The 19804-nt window shown below is 51.3% G+C and overlaps 1 protein-coding gene across 1 annotated transcript in view; it reads right to left on the bottom strand.

The window, feature by feature from the left end:
- Nucleotides 1–19804, bottom strand: part of LOC135918608 (uncharacterized) — a 71510-nt gene that overhangs the window by 22014 nt on the left and 29692 nt on the right. Inside the window, exon 6 of the mRNA XM_070527026.1 lies at nucleotides 1438–1503. Coding sequence (XP_070383127.1) covers nucleotides 1438–1503 — 66 coding nt within the window. The remainder of the gene's footprint in view (nucleotides 1–1437; nucleotides 1504–19804) is intronic.

The raw sequence follows: 19804 nt of genomic DNA, 5'->3' as shown, positions 1-19804 counted from the left end.
GTGAGGGGGCAGGCCCTCCTATCTATTTTTATATTTCTACACACATACATACATACATACATACATACATACATACATACATACATACATACATACATACATACATACATACATACATACATACATACATACATACATACATACATACATACATACATACATACATAAGCATATACATACATACATGACCCGCCCTGGTTTCTCAGTGGCTATGGTGTCAGGCTGCTGAGCACGAGGTCGCGGGATCGAATCCCGGCAACGGCAGCCGCATTTCGATGGGGGCGAAATGCGAAAACACCCGTGTGCTTAGATTTAGGTGCAGGCTTAAGAATCCCAGGTGGTCGAAATTTCCGGAGTCCTCCTCTACGGCGTGCCTCCTAATCAGAAAGTGGTTTTGGCACGTAAAACCCCATAATTTTTTTAATACATCAATAGGTTTTAAATACATCAATACATCAATGGGTAATCATGCAATAGGTTTAAAAGCTCTCGTTTCCCCCCCTTAACCAAAATCTGGCCTCTCGGTACCCAATATCGCCGCTTTTATATGAGGTTTTCGACTCCACCAGCTTTTATGCCTCCAAGTAGTTGACTAGGAATATTGGCCAGCTGCCCGTTTGAGGATCGCGTACTAGGTGACACCCGTGTTGATGCCGTACATCGGCCGCAGTGGCACTATGTACTCTTCCAGTTTCAAACTTAGTACAATACTCAAATACACAGAGAATTAGACGGGATGACAGTCGCCGCCGTAGCTCAATTGGTAGAGTATCTCACGCCTACTTTGGCATATGATGGTTCAGCACCCCCGAATGGCAAGCTGTCGTTTCTTCCTATTTCTGTTTGCTTACCATTATTGTTTCTGTATTGCGCTCGTCACTACAGTTAATTTCGCTAATGCCGAATCTGTTGGAAAGTAGCCTGCGGGCCGCAACACTGTCCGTGCGTTTCATTTCGTTTTCTACAGTAATTGTCAGTACAGACTCTTGTTGCTCTGCTTTTCCACGTAACAGGGAGAGAAATGTCTTTACTACTGTTTACAGTAATTCAGTTTCGTAACCAGAGGCCACTTTAATTGAACAGATGCGACGCACCATAATAGCCAGAAACACCAGACAAAAGACACCTGGAGAAAGGTACGCTGGAAATTATAGATATAAGTTTATGCACGTCGATTATGAACAGAGTGTAACGCATATTTATTTAAACCTTGCCTCGACCACTTGCTTTGTTGGGGAGGATTTGTGCACATTTCTTTAGCTGTGCTATAATTTTACGGGCAATATAGAGGCAACGCCAACAGCCAACTTAGAAGACTTAGTGAATGGAACATAACGTATACTTTTCATTTTTTGATTTCATGCGTAGATATTTTTTTAGATCTGCTCCAGGAATATAGATGCATTACCTGATGCTGACAAATCTTGAAGCACTTACCAAAGCTTTCTCTCCAGTGTTGGTGTACTCAATCGGCAAGTGTAGCTTCGTATACAGTAAAGAACTCTACGAAAAAATAAGGAAACGTGAAAGTGTTGAATTTATTATACTGATAGGAGCAGTGCTCTGAGTCTCTAATCCTCTAGCCTGCGTCCAACATAACGCTGAACTGCATGCCAAGACTGCGAAATCTTATCAGCGAGTTCTGCTGTGCGCAGCTTTCGCACTAATTCAAGTTGCATAGCGCCAGTTCAGCTCAACTGAACAGTCCTCTTCCTATTTATCTACTACCGATTTCTCGTAGGTACAATTATTCTCGGAGGTTCACGGAAAAAAATATCACGGCAATGTGGGCTTGGAGTACGGACTTCGCACATGTTCCTCACCTTATATCCGCAATGACACTGTGTCACTTCTAATCCATCCCCTTCGATGTGTGCAAGATGCATGCAGTATGTGTTATATATATCTACAGGTATACTTGCTTATCGAGTGCACATGTTCACTCGTCTCACAAATGTTATCGCTCTGTGAAGGACGCGCCTGCATGCATCGGAAGTTTTTGGAATGTTATCGATGGTTCTATCCGCTGTAACTTGTCACCGAAGCCGGTGTAATCTGATTACATGTATGCGCGCCGCGAATCTATTCGAGTCTAGGACTTTCTGGAAGACACACTGGCATCAGCGACTACTCTGCTGCCTTCGATGACTGCTGTGTAAAAGCGCACGTGCTTGACCCGTTGATCAGATTTAGACGATCGCCGACCGTGTTCGCCGCCATTGGTGTGCTTTGAATGTAACTTGTTTTTGTGGGAACAAGTTCGCCCAATAAAAAGCTGGTTTTCTCATTCGCAGTTTTTCCGCTCTGTTATTCTCCGTCACTGGTAAGTGACAATATTGTACAGCCACGGCCACGTCTGTGTAGAGCGCGCGAGCAGACAGCCTTGCTCTGCGGGGCGACACCGTGCGGCAGTTGCGGGATCTGACGCACTGTGCCCAGGAGCATGCGCGGCCTAATAGACATGCAGAAGTGCATTGCACGAGTGGCAACGTTGAAACGGGCAGTTGTTTAAACGAATATGTACGCTTCCTCAGAGCGCTCTCGGTATAGCCATGCCAAAAAATTACGCGTTTCAGCTTATAACACGCGCCCGACTCTATCACTCTTTGGGACATTGTGCGCCCCATAATAGCTATTGTGCGTCGCTCATCCGCTGTCAGTCGGAGAGCCATTGCGAATGAATTCTGCGAAAAGGTTTGACTTCTATGTTTAATATAGGCAGCACGCATGCGATGTTGTCATTTCATTGGCCGATAACATTATCTGCGATTGGTGAAGCAATAGTTTTTCATATCAAGTGCCCTGACAGACTCGCACACGCTATCACTCAGGTGCGCAATTCCCTTGTCATCGCGCGTAGTAAGATGGCGCCCTCGGGTAATGCGCACAACCGCCAAAACACGTGCGCTTACCAGCATAATTTCTGGCTTAAAGCGGCGTGCGCCGACCTGCATGTCTATTAGGCCGCGCATGCTCCTGGACACAGTGCGTCAGATCCCGCAACTGCCGCATGGTGTCGCCCTGCAGAGCAAGGCCGTCTGCTCCCGCGCTCTATACAGGCGTGGCCGCGGCTGTACACAGTATGCACGCGTTTTCAGTGAAAGCTTCATGGTGTCGGCGCGAAGCTGGAGGCAGAGGTACTGCCCGCATATGTTCTAGGCATATGCAAAAGTGGGCACGTCTCTCTGACTGGTGCTCAGAAACAGGTGACAGGCCACTACTTATTCTCTAGAAGCAACGACCAAAGTGATTTATCGAGCGCCCTCCCAAGTCAAGTCATCGTCCATCCTCCAAAGTTACATAACGCCAATATCCCTGGCACTTCTCTAGGGATGTCTGTAAGATTGTTTTGTTCGACTTAACCACCGTGCTTTCATAGCGGCAATGGCTTTGGGCTCCTAAGAATGAGGTCGCGGGATCGAATTCGGGCCACGGCAGGCGCATGGCGATGGAGCCAAATGCGAAACCCCCCGTGTGCGTACATTTAGGTGCACGTTAACGAACCGCAGGTGGTCGAAATTTCCAGATTCCCCCACTACGGCGGGCTCAAAATGAAATCGGGATTTTGGGTAGAAAAAGCCTATAATATTGTCACAAGGTGTCACGAACCACGCCTGCCGCGCAGACAACGAAGTGGAAGAAGAAGTGAACGACGTTAGCCAAGCTGCCGCGAGACCGCTCTTCAACAGCCGCGCCTATCAACCAAGTTCATCTGGTTCTGCCTTAAACACCTCGTGTGTAACATTTGGATGAGCTGTGTGGGGTAAATGCCACGACCTACAACGGAGCCACCAGCACAAGAGCTATGCCAAAGCCGTCGCCTCGCCGGACTTTCGCCGTCGTGCTCAATCATGGCCACAGAGCAAAATACCCTCACCAGCAGTGCCTCGGCGAGCCCTGTGCCTATCCAGCACTACCGAGAGCCACGCACATTCTCGGCCAAGGCAGAGGAAGATGTGGATGAGTGGCTAACCCATTACGAAAGGGTAAGCCAATACAATAATTGGAACGCTGCCAGTCAGCTTAGGAACGTTGTTTTCTTCTTGGCTGGCACAGCGTTGGTATGGTATGACAACCCCGCTGACATGCTAACTTCAAGGACACGCTTCGTTGAGGAGATCAAAAAGTGTTTCGGTGACTCGGACGCAAAGAGGAAACGTGCGGAACTAACATTAGCCCAGAGAGCTCGGGAAACCCGGTGAGACTTGCACTACCTATACCGAAGAAATATTGAAGCTGTGCCGAACCGTCAACCCTCAAATGACAGAGGAAGATGAATTGGGGCACGTGGTAAAAGGAATAGCGGAAGACGTCTACAACTTCCTCATTGGTAAAGAAAACTTGCACACTGTATCAGAACTGATATGGCACTGCCCTACGTTCGAGGCGCTGAAGACTCACCGAATTACACAAAAATTTGGACGGTTGGCCAATGTAACGACCGTAGCAAGTGTTGACACGAGCCCTCCACTCCCAGACCTTTCGTCCACCATCCGCCAAATAGTCCGCGAGGAGCTCCAGCGACATGACGAACAGGCACGTTATACGGCGCCACGTTGCCGCTCCACCGTTTTCCGAGACACTCTTTGGGAACCCCCTTCGGCTACTTGGAACCACTCGGTGAACGTCACGGATCCTAATGGCTCCAGAGACGAACCGCATTATATTACGATCGAACCACCACGCAATGATTCGCCCCCTCAACGTTTTGATCCACGCCCACGCAACTTTCGTCCACGAAGACTCCCCGCTACCTACGACTTTCAAGGGGAAGAGCCTCGTTGCCCTCAACCGATGTCTCCGGCAGAATACTTCAATCCGCATTCTGAAGTTCGCCCTTCGCCAGTGTGTTACTGCTGCGGCATGCCTGGTCATATAGCTAGGTACTGTAGCCGACGCCAGGCATCGAACTATGGATCGTCAGCGCCGACTATGCGGTCTAGCGGTCGTACCCTGCGCACTCAGTGGCCAGGAGACTCCACTTCAGGAAGCCACAAGAAAGAACCCGGAACCGCTATCGCTCCCCGGCCTCCGACCCTACTCTGACGCCACCACCAGCCTTCCGAGTCTCCCGATCACCATCCCCTCGGCAGCGATTCACGTCACCATCGCCTCGGCGCATTTCGTGTCGCCCCCACCGAGAAACTAGCCAGCGCGGCCGATGGAGGTGAGGTCGCTGGAAAATGTGTGCTGCCGACTCAACTGCCTCCAACTATTTTCATGCTAAAGAATAAGGTTCATGTACTGATTGATGGGGTCTCTACAATGGCTTTAGTCGGCACAGGAGCAACTCTCTCGATCATGAGTGTGGGGTTTAAAGGCCTTCTGGGACGCAAGGTTATGTCTCGTTGGGACCAGTGCACAAGTTCCCGTGGAGTCACTGGTGAATCATTAAACCCGGTTGGTGCGTGTAACGTGGATGTGTCTCTGGGTGGGAAAGTTTTTAATGCAGAGTTTGCTGTTCTTCCTCGCTCCTCGCATGACGTGATTCTGGGGATTTACTTTCTGCAATTGTGTGGTGCGAACGTTGACTGCCGGACGGGAGAACTCAGTGTCGACGCCAGTGTTTCACCTGTGCTCTTTGAAGGTGAAGCTTTCCCGGAGAGTGTGTTGTGCGTGTCTGAGGATACAGTTGGGCCCGCCTTATCTGCGATGCGTGTTGCCGTCGCCTGTTCATCTCCAACTCCTATCTTTTTCGATGCTGCAGTGGAACCTGTGCATTGGAACTGCCTCAAGAAAAACGTGTCAGTTGCGCACTGCATCGTCTCAGTGACGAACGGTTGCGCGGGGCTGTGGGCGCTAAACTGTTTCACTGAAGCAGCAGTACTACCTCAAGGCCTAAAGATAGCCACGTTTCAGGAAGACTCGCCCCTATCGGTGGCAGTACTTACAGAGCTCCCCGATGGAGGAGCAAGCAGTGCCTCGAGCCCCGGGAGCTCAAACACCCTTTCCATGATTGATAAGTCACTCAGCGATCACGAGCGTCGAGTTTTGATGGCCCTGCTTACGAAACATACCTCAGTATTCGACTTTGCGCAGCACGATAGCCCGCCATCAATTCCTGCGTCCAGAACTCGTTACCGCATAAACACAAGAGCCGCCCAGCCCATCCGACAAAAACCCTATCTTGTATCCCCGTCAGAACGCAAGATAATCACCGATCAGGTCCAACAAATGCTATGCAAAGGCGCCTTTTGAGAATCATCTAGTCCCTGGGCAGCCCCCGTGATATTTGTGAAGAAGAAAGACGGTACGTGGAGGTTCTCTGTTGATTACCGTCGACTAAACGCCGTTACTAAGAAAGATGTATATCCGCTCCCTCGAATTGACGACGCCATCGACTGTCTCTTTGCGGCATCTTACTTTTCCTCAGTCGATTTACGGTTAGGTTACTGGCAATATCCTATACACAAGGACGACAGAGAAAACACAGCATTTGTAACACCCTACGGACTATTCGAATTCAACGTGATGCCTTTTTGGTTACGTAACGCGCCCGCAACGTTCGAAAGGTCTCTGGACTCGATATTACGCGGCTTAAAATGGGAAGTTTGCATGTGCTCCTTAGACGACGTTGTGATCTTCGGGCGAACGTTTAGTGAGTACAATAAACGTTTGGATTTGGTCTTGAACTGCTTGGAGAAAGTGGGTCTTGTGCTCAATTAAAAAACAAACCGCTTTGGGGAACGACAAACCCTTGTGCTAGGCCATCTGGTCGCTAAAGAAGGCATCCGACCAGATCCACAAAAGACTGCGGCCGTAGAAGCATTTAGAGTGCCCAACTCTGTCAAGCTGTTAAGAAGTTACTTATGCTTGTGCTCCTATTGTTGCCGATTCATTCCCCGGTTTGCTGACATGGCTTCCACTCAAAGACGTTCCCTTTGAGTGGAATGCAGATTGCGACTCATCGTTTCGCCAGCTCAAGTTCCTGTTGACATCCCAACCAATTCTTCGCCACTTTGATCCTTCATCACCAACTGAGATTCACACCGATGCCAGTGGCGTAGGCATCGGTTCTGTGCTAGTTCAGCGTGTTGGTGACAGTGAGCTCGTGATCTCTTACGCTAGCTGGTCCTTGAGCCGCTCCGAGTGCAACTACACAGTCAACGAACAAGAGTGTCTGGCGGTCATCTTCGCCTTGCAACGGTTTTGTTCGTATCTCTATGGGCACCCCTTCACTGCGATAACAGATCATGATTCGCTATGCTGGCTTGTGAATCTGCGGGATCCCTCAGGACGACTAGCATGCTGGGCCCTCCGTCTACAGGAATACGATTTAGTTATTTGCTACAAAAGTGGCCGGCGACATGCTGACGCTGATTGTCTCTCTCGGATGCCACTTAAAGCAACTGAATGTGATGCAGACAATTTTGATGAATACATCGCTTTTGTGTCTCCGGAATTTTCGGATATGGGTACCGTCATATCCGAGCAGCACAAGGACGAGAGCTTACAACCGCTTTTTGTGGCAGCACAGGAGTCACCTGCAGGCAGTCGCTTTCGCCTTCGTGATGGTGGCGCGCTGTATAAGAAGAGCTACTCGACCACCAGTGCACGCTACGTTTTAGTTGTCCCCAAGAACCTTCGCCACCAAGTATTACACGCCATGCACGATGACCCAACTTCCGGTCATCTTGGTTCCACACATACACTCTACCGGGCTCAAGAACGTTTTTACTGGCCTAAGATGCGGAAAGATATCGAACGGTACGTCGCCAGCTGCTCTCAATGCCAGCGCTACAAGCGTCCGCCACAAGCGCCACATGGCCTGCTTCAACCAGTTCCCCCTTCTAGCGTCCCCTTTGAGGAAGTTGGTATAGATATTCTGGGCCCTTTCCCGCGACCCTACAAGGGTAATCATTGAGTTATCGTTTCCGAAGATCACCTTACCCGCTATTGTGAGACCGCCGCATTGCCATCGGCCACAGCTACAGTTGTGTCTATCTTCTTGCTGGCTAACGTTATACTCCGACATGGACCTCCTCGCATAGTAATCAGCGATCGTGGGCAACAGTTCACCGCGGACGTGATTGAAGAAACCCTTCGTCTGTGTTCATGTAGCTTCCGCTATTCTACGTCCTACCATCCACAAACTAATGGTCTGGTCGAGCGCACAAACAGAACGCTTGCAAACATGATGTCCATGTACGTCGATTCAGCACACAAGAACTGGGACAGTATCTTGCCTTTCATTACCTATGCCTTCATTACCGCGAGACACGAAACCACTGGTTACTCACCATTTTTCCTTCAGTATGCTCGTCCGCCGCGCTACACCCTCGACACCATATTTCCCTATTTCGCTCATGGTAACGAATCAATTGATGAGATCCTATGTCGAGCACAAGAAGCGCGACGCCTCGCTAGACTACGCACCCTAGCATCGCAGGACCGGTCCAAGATACGCTATGACGGGCGTCGCCGCCACGTTTACTTCGATGCTGGTGACCTTGTGTGGTTCTGGACGCCGTTGCGGAAGCGTGGCTTGTGCCAGAAGTTTCTCGCCCACTACGTCGGCCCTTACGTTATTCTGGAGCGCCTCAGCGAAGTAAACTACCACAGTGCGCGTCTCACGAGCAGTGGACGACGCTCGGCCAAGGCTGAAGTGACTATCGTCGCGCGTCTGAGGCGTTACAATCCACGAGATGACTGACTCGCCCGGCGGGCTTCGTCTGCCAGCGGGGGCATGTCACAAGTTGTCACGAACCACGCCTGCCGCGCAGACAACGAAGTGGAAGAAGTGAATGACGTTAGCCAAGCTGCCGCTAGACTGCTCTTCAACAACCGCGCCTATGAAACTGATTCATCTGGTTCTGCCTTAAACACCTCGTGCGTAACAATATTTTTGGTGGTATGGCTTTATATTGCTACGGAATAGTATTACCGATGACGAAGAGGCGAGCAGTAAGAAGACGACGACAACGATTAGAGGCTAGCGCGGGCTGTTGCCTCTTGGCCAAGTGCGGCGTATTACGTTGTAAATATACTTGTATATAGCTCTTCATTTGCGTCTTCTTACGTAACATATCTGGTGGAGGTGGACGTTCCCTGTACCTCGTCACGGAGCTTCGCAGTGGACGGTACGTCGAGCCTAGCTTCATGGCTCCCGGCGATGACAATTCGACTCAGCCGCCTCCGACCCCTCCTGCCACTTCGACGACCTACATCTCTCTCCCTGCTCCTCGTGATCCTGGCGTATTCTCGGGCAAAGATGGGGACGACGTCGACGACTGGATCAGCCTGTACGAACACGTCAGCCGCAATAACCGGTGGGACCCTACTATCATGCTCGCCAACGTAGTCTTTTACCTCGGTGGCACACCTCGAGTTTGGTTTCGGACGCATGAAGAGGAGCTCACCAGTTGGGATTCGTTCAAGCAAAAGCTCCGAGACTTGTTCGGCAACCCCTACGGTCACAAACTTGCCGCGCAGAAGGCGCTTTCCGGCCGTGTGCAGACGTCAACAGAGCCCTATGTGACGTACATTCAGGACGTCCTGGCTCTGTGCCGCAAAGTTGATGCACACATGCCTGAGTCAGACAAGGTATCCCATATCCTCAAAGGCATTGCCGATGACGCCTTCAACTTGCTCGTGTTCAACAACGTCGCGACGGTGGATGCTGTTATCAAAGAGTGCCGCCGCCTGGAACTCGCTAAAAGCAGACGTATCGATCAGCAGTTTGCCCGTTTGCCCAACACCCCAGCGACTTCTTCCTGTGCCGACGCTCCTCGTCCCAACAACACCGGCGATATTACCAAGATCGTTCGGCGTGAGATTGAGGCCGCCTATCCGGCTTCCTTCGACTCCAGCCCCACCAACGCACCGGCAGTCACGGTTTCCCTGATCCAGGCAGGTGTCCGCCGGGAGTTCGAAAACATGGGCCTTCACACCATCTACTCGGCCCATCACCCTGATACCCATCCGGCTTCTTCGATTCCGCCCCGTCCCGCATCGTGTTACCCACTACGTTTCCGCAACCCAGCTGAATGGCGCACTGCTGACGACAAGCCCATTTGTTTTCACTGCCGTCGCATCGGGCACATTTCTCGGCACTGTCGAAGTCGCTGGACTTCCCCGACCCGGTCTGCTTATACTGCCTATTCTCGCCCCTCGGGTGGCCCTTCTCGTCCTTATGCCGCACGCTCCGATAATGCCGCCACTGACTCTCCTGCGCCGAACCGCCCCTCTCTCGTTCACCTTCGCCCCAAGGACGACAATCTCGCTCTCCCCAGCCCCGTCGCTCCTTTTCGCCGACTCCCTTCGGACGCCGCTCCCAGCCGGAAAACTGAATGATGCAGCGCCTCGAGGTGACGCTGCATTGCTCCCTACGCCGCCAAATCCTCCACTGACGTTGCCCACTCATCTGAACCTTCTTGACGTGCAAGTCGACGGTGTTCCTGTATCTGCTCTTATAGACACTGGGGCGCATTTGTCGGTAATGAGCGCGGACTTTCGTACCCGCCAGAAAAAAATAATCACGCCCGCCACGACGATTGTTGTCCGTGTCGCCGATGGCGGAACAGCCCCCGTAATTGGTATGTGTGCCGCCCGCGTCTCCTTCGCCGATCGCTCAACAGTCGTGCTATTCACGGTCATCGCCCACTGTCCCCATGACATCATCCTCGGCTTAGACTTCCTCTCCGCACGCTCTGCTCTAATTGATTGTTCCGCCAGTACTCTCCGCCTTGACCTGCCTGTTCTGGATCCCGCTGAACCACACCCCAGTCGCCTCAGTTCCGTCGACTTTGTTCGCTTGCCACCTACGGCACTGACTTACGTTGACCTAGTGTCATCCCCACCAGTGCCCGACGGTCACTATATCGCGGCTCCTATACAAGACGTCCTCCTTACACACGGGATCACGGTACCTCATACCGTTTTATCTATTACGGCTAATTGCGTCTGCCTGCCAGTGGTAAATTTTGGCTTGACGACACAAGTGCTGCCACGCGGGATGTCTCTGGCCCAGCTTTGCTCATTCGAAGATCACTCAGTAGCATCTACTGAGGTAGACAGCCATTCAGCCGATCCTCCTCTACCATCTCAGTCGACCACTTGCACCATCGCCGACTTACAGAAAATGATTGCGCCTGACATGCCGTCCGAGCACACTCGTGAGCTCTACCGCGTTCTCTTTTCCTACAACGATATTTTTGACTTTCACGATCGTCCTTTGGCCCAAACTACAACTGTTAAACATCGCATTAATACCGGCGATGCCCCTCCTATTCATCGCCGCCCGTATCGAGTGTCATCGGTTGAGCGTCAAGTTATTCACGCTGAAGTTCGCAAAATGCTTGCCAATAACATCATAGAACCGTCATGTAGTCCATGGGCGTCACCGGTTGTACTGGTAAAAAAGAAGGATGGCTCATGGCGCTTTTGCGTGGATTATCGGCACCTTAACAGGGTTACCAAAAAGGACGTGTATCCCCTACCTCGGATCGATGACGCCCTTGACTGCCTCCATGGTGCTCGCTACTTCTATTCTATTGACCTCCGCTCCGGCTACTGGCAGATTGCTGTGGACGATCTCGACCGCGAGAAGACTGCTTTTGTAACTCCGGACGGTCTTTATCAATTCAAAGTGATGCCGTTTGGTCTATGTAACGCTCCTGCCACTTTTGAACGCATGATGGACTCCCTTGTTCACGGTTTCAAATGGTCCATATGCCTGTGCTACTTGGACGACGTCATAGTATTCTCCCCAACGTTCGCTACGCACCTCGAGCGCCTCTCGGCAGTCCTGGACGTTTTTCGTCGCGCCGGTCTGCAACTGAACGCATCGAAGTGCCAATTCGGCCGTCGCCAGATTACCGTCCTTGGGCATCTCGTTGACGCGAACGGAGTGAAACCGGACCCAGGCAAGATCCATGCTGTTACGCACTTTCCTGTTCCGAAGTGTGTCAAGAATGTGCGCAGCTTCATCGGCCTTTGTTCCTACTTCCGCCATTTCGTGAAAAATTTCGCGGCCATAGCACAACCACTAACCGAGCTTTTGAAAAAAGACGCCCCTTTCCAGTGGGGCGATAACGAGGCCTCTGCATTCTCGCATCTAATCGACGTTCTCACAACGCCTCCCGTTCTGGCCCATTTCGATCCTTCTGCGCCTACCGAAGTTCGTACTGATGCCAGCGGTCACGGAATTGGCGCAGTATTGGCACAACGCCAGCGCGGCAACGACCGTGTTATCGCTTACGCCAGCAGGCTCCTCTCACCCGCGGAGCGCAACTATTCCATCACTGAGCGTGAGTGTCTGGCCCTAGTTTGGGCGGTTGCGAAGTTCCGCCCATACTTATATGGCCGACCCTTTTCCGTTATCACAGACCATCACGCGCTTTGTTGGTTATGCTCATTGAAAGACCCTTCAGGAAGACTTGGTCGCTGGGCCTTACGCCTCCAAGAATATTCGTTCGCTGTCACCTACAAATCTGACCGACTACACAAGGACGCTGACTGCCTGTCTCGCTACCCGGTAGACGAGCCTGACGACGCCGACAGTAGTACCGCCGACGGCATTTTCTCTGTGTATGCCTTCGCTAACATCGCCGATGAGCAGTACCGAGACCTATCGCTCCGAGTACTCATCGAGCGTCTGCGCTCTACACCTACCGACGCATCCGTTCGCCGATATGTCCTCCAGGGCGGCATTCTGTACCGAACGAACTTCCTCCCTGACGGATCTGATGTTCTTCTTGTCGTGCCAAAACATCTACGGCAGACTGTGCTCTTTGAGATGCATGACGCACCTACTGCAGGACATCTTGGCGTAACCCGCACGTACGACCGCGTCCGCCGCCGCTTCTATTGGCCTGGTCTTGCTCGCTCCGTCCGACAGTATGTTGCTGCCTGCGATACCTGCCAGCGTCGAAAAACACCTCAGGTGCTACCTGCCGGTCATCTCCAGCCGATCACTGTCTCTGTGGAACCGTTCTTTCGTGTTGGATTAGGCCTCCTCGGTCCCTTTCCCACGTCATCCTCTGGTAACAAATGGGTAGCCGTCGCAACTGATTACGCCACCCGATAGGCTATCACGCGGGCTCTCCCTACCAGTTGCGCCACTGACGTCGCGGACTTTCTCTTGTGTGACATTATCTTACTTCATGGCGCCCCGCGACAGCTGCTCATTGACCGTGGTCGTAACTTCCTCTCGAAAGTTATCGCCGACATTGTACGTTCCTGCTCCACTCAACACAAGCTGACTACCTCATACCATCCTCAAACCAATGGCCTGACAGAGCGGTTAAACCGTACTCTTACCGATATGCTGTCAAAGTACGTTTCCAAGGACCACCGCGACTGGGACATTGGCCTTCCTTACGTCACATTCGCTTATAATTCTTCCCGGCACGACACCGCCGGATTTTCTCCCTTTTATCTGCTCTACGGTCGCGAACCGACCTTGCCCCTTGACACGGCACTTCCTCCTGCTTCGATCTCAACAAGCGAGTATGCGCGCGACGCCATCGCTCTCGCCGACCATGCACACCAGCTTGCCCGTGCTCGACTGACGGACTCGCAAACCACTCAGCAGCGTCAGTACAACGCACGCCACCGTGACGTACAGTTTTCGCCTGGTGCGCTCGTGCTCTTGTGGTCGCCCTCTCGTCACGTCGGACTTTCACAAAAGCTCCTTTCGCGATACACAGGGCCCTACCGCGTGCTGCGCCAGGTGACGCCTGTGACGTACGAAATTGCCCCTGTGAGCTCAACCTCGTCATCTACTGTGGCACCTAGTGATGTCGTGCACGTTAGTAGGCTCAAGGCCTACTACACTGTTTCCAAGTCCGGCCTTTAGTCGCTCCGGGACGGTGCTTTTGCCGCCGGGGGTAGTGCTACGAAATAGTATTACCGATGACGAAGAGGCGAGCAGTAAGAAGACGACGACAACGATTAGAGGCTAGCGCGGGCTGTTGCCTCTTGGCCAAGTGCGGCGTATTACGTTGTAAATATACTTGTATATACCTTTTCATTTGCGTCTTCTTACGTAACAATATACTTTAGATGTACTTAAGAAATCACGAAAAAGAAATGGGCTAGGGATGGACATGTAATGACGAGGGAAAATAACCGATGATCACGAAGGACTACGGAAGGGATTCCAAGGGAAGCGAAGCATAGCAGGGGGCGGCAGAAAATTAGGCGGGCGGATGAGAATAAGAGGATTGCAGGGACAACATGGCGACAATTAGTAGATGACCGGGGTAACTGGAGAAGTATGGGACAGGCATTTGCACTGCAGTGGACGTAACCAGGCTGCTGATGATGATGATGACTATAGATTACGTCTGCGTAATCCCGTCGCCTCATACCCCGGCCTTCACGACCTCATGCTCTCTTCCTATGACCCCTTGCACGTTATATAATAATTGTCTTCAATCCTCGGGGAGAGCTCCGCTAGGGGGCCGTGAAGTACTGACGTTCCTCACATGGGCTCCTGCGTCTTGCGCCCATATCTACAGAAAGGCCACTCACCCCTTTCATTTTGCCCCGACAGAATCGGCAAGCTCCACGGAACCAGCGGATACCACCTACTTTCAAAGTGAGTGCGTTTTTGTCAAGATCTCGAGCTACATCTTCACCGACCATACCACGCCATGCTAAGCCTAATGCCGCGCGAGACCCCACCGGCCCGCTGGGGAGAACCACCATCGCACGTGCAACAGGCACACGGTGCGCGTGGAAGGAGGCCGACAGCGCTCACTGCCGCACGTGCGTGGCACGTAAACTGTGAGCCGAAGAGGAGGCTCGGCGCTCGCGGGTGCTGCCGCTGACAAGCAGACCTTGAGATGAGCCAAGAAACACCGGCGACGGACGCGACGTCAAGCGAACGACAAGAAGACACCAGCGCAATGTATACAGAATCAGCGGAAGAAGTCGACGTCGCGCAATCTTGGACCTACGATAAAAACAGTGGCAGAATGATAGACCTCAAGGACCAATGGCTGACATGGGGAAGGAAAGGCAAGAAGGAAATCGCGCGACTCAAAGCCCCCGCAGTGACCCAATCCACACGACAGCCAGCCATGCCGCCGCCGCCGCTGCCGCGCAAATCCAGAATGCAACCGCTACCTTTGGACGACATCAAGATCGTCTACCGCCCACAAGGTGGCCTTGAACTCGCCAAATGGTCACTCGTCGCAGTCACTCACGCACTCAGAACATACAGCGGAATATTGCAAAAGGAATTCCACGAAAACGTGCCAGTATAAATGCAAAAAGAAGAAAACCTCATCATTGCAAGTACAGCAAACGAGAACTATGCTCAAAACTTAGCCAAGGTCACTAACATACAGCTAGGAGGCAACATTTACAACGTAAAAGCCGACTGTCGTCTACCCGAAGATGTCAGCAAAGGTGTTATATACGGTATTACGCCTGGGGCTTGCAGTGCGGAACTAATGGATGGAATTCGAGTGCGAGCATGCTATACAGTCCTCAACGCCCGCATGCTCGGATAGTCCACGGCGGTGGTCATCTATTTTGAGGGCCCACACGTCACCTACAGCATCATTTATCCGAGCGGCGACTACCGATGCAAGTCCTACCGCAAATCAGTTCTGTATTGCCGAACCTGTGGCAACCTCGGACATCGTCAAGACATTTGCCAAAACCAATCCCAAATTTCTGCTACAAATGTGGCAAAACAAACCAACTCCCGAACCATGACTGCCATCCCACGTGCAAGATTTGCGGAGAAGGACACGAAACGGTTGGGAAAGAATGCAAGAAAAAGCTCAAGCCCTACCTACCGCCTTACCAAGTAAGACAGCAATGGAAAAACAGGATCCAAGAGCGAGACAGTCGATGGAGCTCCAACCGCTTTGAGTTCCCTGAACTAGGCGCTGCCAATGGAAGCACCGCCAACTCAAGTGACGCCTCCAGTAGCACCGCAAGAACTAGCAGACCCATGTCAAGAGCACGATCAAGATCGCGGTCGCGTTCCCGAAAACGCGTGAATTACGCTGAAGTGACAGGCAGCTCAGCCAGTGCCAGCCTCGGATCGGCAGAAGCGGTAGCCATAACAGCCCTCGAGAGCAAGCTACAAAATCAACAAAGTCTCATAGACAGACTATTCCAAAGATGCAAAGAATACGAACATGGGAGCAAGCAACCACTCACAGCGCTAACCACGGGGGCAGTTGATTCCGTGATCGAAGCTACAGTTCAAAAGCACCTCCATGCTTTCGAGGACGTTTTCACAAAGAACATCCTTGTCCTGATTGAAAACATCACCAAGCATATTGTCGAGAAGATTGCGACCCTTAACACCCAAGTCACCAGCCTCGCAAATCAAGTCACCACTCTCACAAGCCAGGTTACCGGCCTAACAGCCCAGGTCAACAGTTTCATAGCCCACGCGAAGAACAATTATGTCACTAAGTCCTACCGCGACAGCCTTCTCAACACGACCGAGCAGGGTAGAAAGAAGGCTCGCACGAACAGTCACAATACCACCCGCTGGATCTCACCCAATTATGAAGCTGCCTGTGAAGCTGAAGTGCCTCATGATGGCGACACCTAAAACCACAACAAAGAGCCCACAAAATACTCTGCGCATCTGGCAATGGAACTGTCGATCCTTCCGTCCCCGATATGCAAACCTACAAGAACTCGTCAAACTGGACCACACAGATGTAATTGCCCTACAGGAAACCAATACCCACAACGTCCGACTTCAAGGATACAACGCTCATGCACAAACTCACCGCACAGCCATCCTTACCAAGAAAACTCTCACAACGCAGGAACACGAAATGGAAGACATCCCCACCGAGCACACCCTAGTGGGGATTATACGAGACAGAAAAACGCAGCAAAGCCTCTTGATCGCCAGCATATACAGTCCTCCTCGTGATCAACTTCCGTAATTCGACCACTTTGTCGGTGAACTCAGGAAACGCGCGAAAGGCCATCAAGTTTTCATAATTGGATATTTAAACGCCTCACATACAGCATGGGCTTATCCTAACACCACCAAGAAGGGAGCGCGAGCGCACGAATCTGCTCAACAACACAGGCTGACATTCTGGAACGACCCAATGCAGGCCACGAGAGTCGGGAATAGAGCCTCCAGGGACACCAACCCGGACCTTACGTTCACAGCTAACGTCCACTCGGCCGAGTGGAGTCGACTCTCGGAGATGCTCGGAAGCGACCACCACATTATCCAACTTGATATCGCGCATAACCGGGAATCAAACAAGACTGGAGTTGCTCGACTAACAGACTGGAAGTCCTTGAGGAACAACCTCAGCGATTGTCCCTCAAGGGACACAACAATCGACGACATCGACCATTGGCTCAAGGGCCTTCTTATCACCACAGAAAACTACACCAAGAGCATCCAGCTAAGCACCAACACCCGCGCAGTCGACCCGCATAACCTTCATCTCTGGGGGCGCCAAAAGAAGCCTCCTGAAGAGGTGGAAGAGACAAAAGCTCAATAGAAAACTTAAGCAACGAATCACCCTTCTCACCATACAGGCCCAAGATTAGGTGGAGCAACTCAGCAGGCGAAATTGGCACACCTTTTGTAACAGCATGCAAGGGACACTCAGCACCAAGAAAACCTCCTACGCGCTCTCTCTTAGGCGCTGTCTTAGCTACCAATCGCACCAAAATGCAACAGAGGCAAGATCTGTGCAGATTGATCCACAATCATGCTGGATCGGAGCATGATCTCCTTCGTGAGCTTCAGCAAAAAGCAGCGACAAGCCCACTTCATCAGTGAGCGGAACGACGTACGATGGTGCACCAAACCCAGATCTCAATCGACCATTCACCCAGGCAGAGCCCCACGCTGCATTAGTCAAACTCACTAGAAACACCAGTCGCGGGCAAGGACAGAATAACTAATAAGCTCCTGCGCAACCTCCCGCAATCTGCCACTACAGCACTGCTACAGTACTACAACGACTGCTGGGAAAAGGGGCACCTACCAGCAGCCTGGAAGCATGCGGAGGTCACCATAATCCCCAAACCCAACAAATCCCTTCTCATCGAAAATCTACGTCCCATTTCCCTCACATCTTGGGTGGGCAAACTCATCGAGCACATGCTGCACGACCGGTTAACAACATACCTCGAGGACAACGGACACTTGTCGCACACCATGTTCGGAATCCGACAGCACCTCTCCACGCAGGACTTACTCCTGCTCCTCAAAGAAGACTTGCTCGATTACCTCGATCACAGACGCAGATCATCAATCCTGGCAATCGACGTAAAGGGCGCATTCGACAACGTGAGCCACGAAGCCTTTCTCCGCAACCTCGAAGATACAGGCTGCGGAGCCCGGATGTATAACTACATCAGCAGCTTTTTGACACACCGAACAGCAACAGTAGGCGTCTGCAACCTCCGCAGCGATAAATTTCGGCTACCCAACAAAGGAACTCCACAAGGATCAGTTATTTCACCCCTCCTTTTCAATATCGCAATGATCAAGCTACCGAAACAACTGAACGCCATCCCTAAGCTATGCCATGCCCTTTACACCGATGACGTCAGGCTCTCGACCAAAGCACCTACTACTGGACAACAAGAACGCTATCTAGAAGAAGCCGTCGATACTATCGAAAGATACCTCCGGCACTGCGGTCTACATTGCGCACTCGAAAAGTCGGAGCTTCTTGTCCTGAGAGTACGGACGTGAGGAAGACCACCTAACTATATCGAACATGATCCTAGCGTCTCGCTCAGCGGAACCAAGATCCCTTGATCCGACCACTGAATAGGGAAATATTTATCTCATATATGAACATATCGGCAACAATACGAAGTGTCGCCACACAGACACACATCTTATGCCTCACGCTTAAGGAAAATAGTACAGTGGTTACCTTAACAAGCGTGGGAAATGGTTCAGTTTTTGTGCACGTGTATGCTGATTTAATCATAAAGTGGTTTTATTCAGACACTATAGCATTGTAACATGCTTATGACATATCGCTCGTTAAAACTAATCGGCTACAAGAGCGATTGTCTCTGCTAACTAGCCTCTATTCTCTGAAATGAAATGGCTCCACGTTCTTGCTTACTATGTCAGCCGGTATACTGCGTAATGTTTTTTTTTTAGTTCCAGCACCAGGTTTGTTTATGAAGCGAACACACCTTCAGTTTTAAGGTTCCATGTAATTGTTTTCCTGTTTTGAATTTCTTTTGCATGGAGCTTACCCTTCTTCTCAGGAGGAGGGAGCGCGATCACAGAGTAGCTTTTTTATGCCGAAGCATGCTGTGTCTTTTTAGACACAAGGCTAAGCACAATGTACAAGGTAAAAATGACAGCCATTCCATTCTGTGAAGATCGAATGGCAGCGAAAGTTGACGACAGTCAAAGCTCGCGAACGAAAAGCAAAGTTCTTGCGTTGCCGTTCCATCTTCACAAAGTAGAATGATTGCCCTGGCTTGCGATTTTTGTTTTCCTTAAGCATCGCGGGAACGTTGTTCGTCTGTGGTCGTTTCACGCCGGCGCCGTTTATGCTCTCGTTGCTGTTCCCTCCGGCGCTCCTCGCATGCATGTTCTACGCGTGGGTTTCCGTCCCATCGATAACGCAGCTGTTTCTACCGTCAATACCTCTCCTGCTTATATAGTGCAATAGCCTTGTCTTTACACTATTTTTCTCGGCGGGCGTTCTAATCTGTTGTCCATTTCACCTAGGAACAAACTACGGAAACTTAGTCATATACAGCTTTCGTTGTAAAACACAACGCTACGGCGCTATAGATGACTATATAGCAATGACGAGTGAGCGCAATTTGCATGTAGACACAAATTAGACATTATTTGCAACATTTCACG

This window comes from Dermacentor albipictus, chromosome 10 (assembly GCF_038994185.2).
Source record: "Dermacentor albipictus isolate Rhodes 1998 colony chromosome 10, USDA_Dalb.pri_finalv2, whole genome shotgun sequence".
NCBI classification, from domain to species: Eukaryota; Metazoa; Arthropoda; class Arachnida; order Ixodida; family Ixodidae; genus Dermacentor; species Dermacentor albipictus.
The sequence above is the reverse complement of the archived record's forward strand: the minus strand, read 5'-3'. Positions and strand labels throughout refer to the sequence as shown.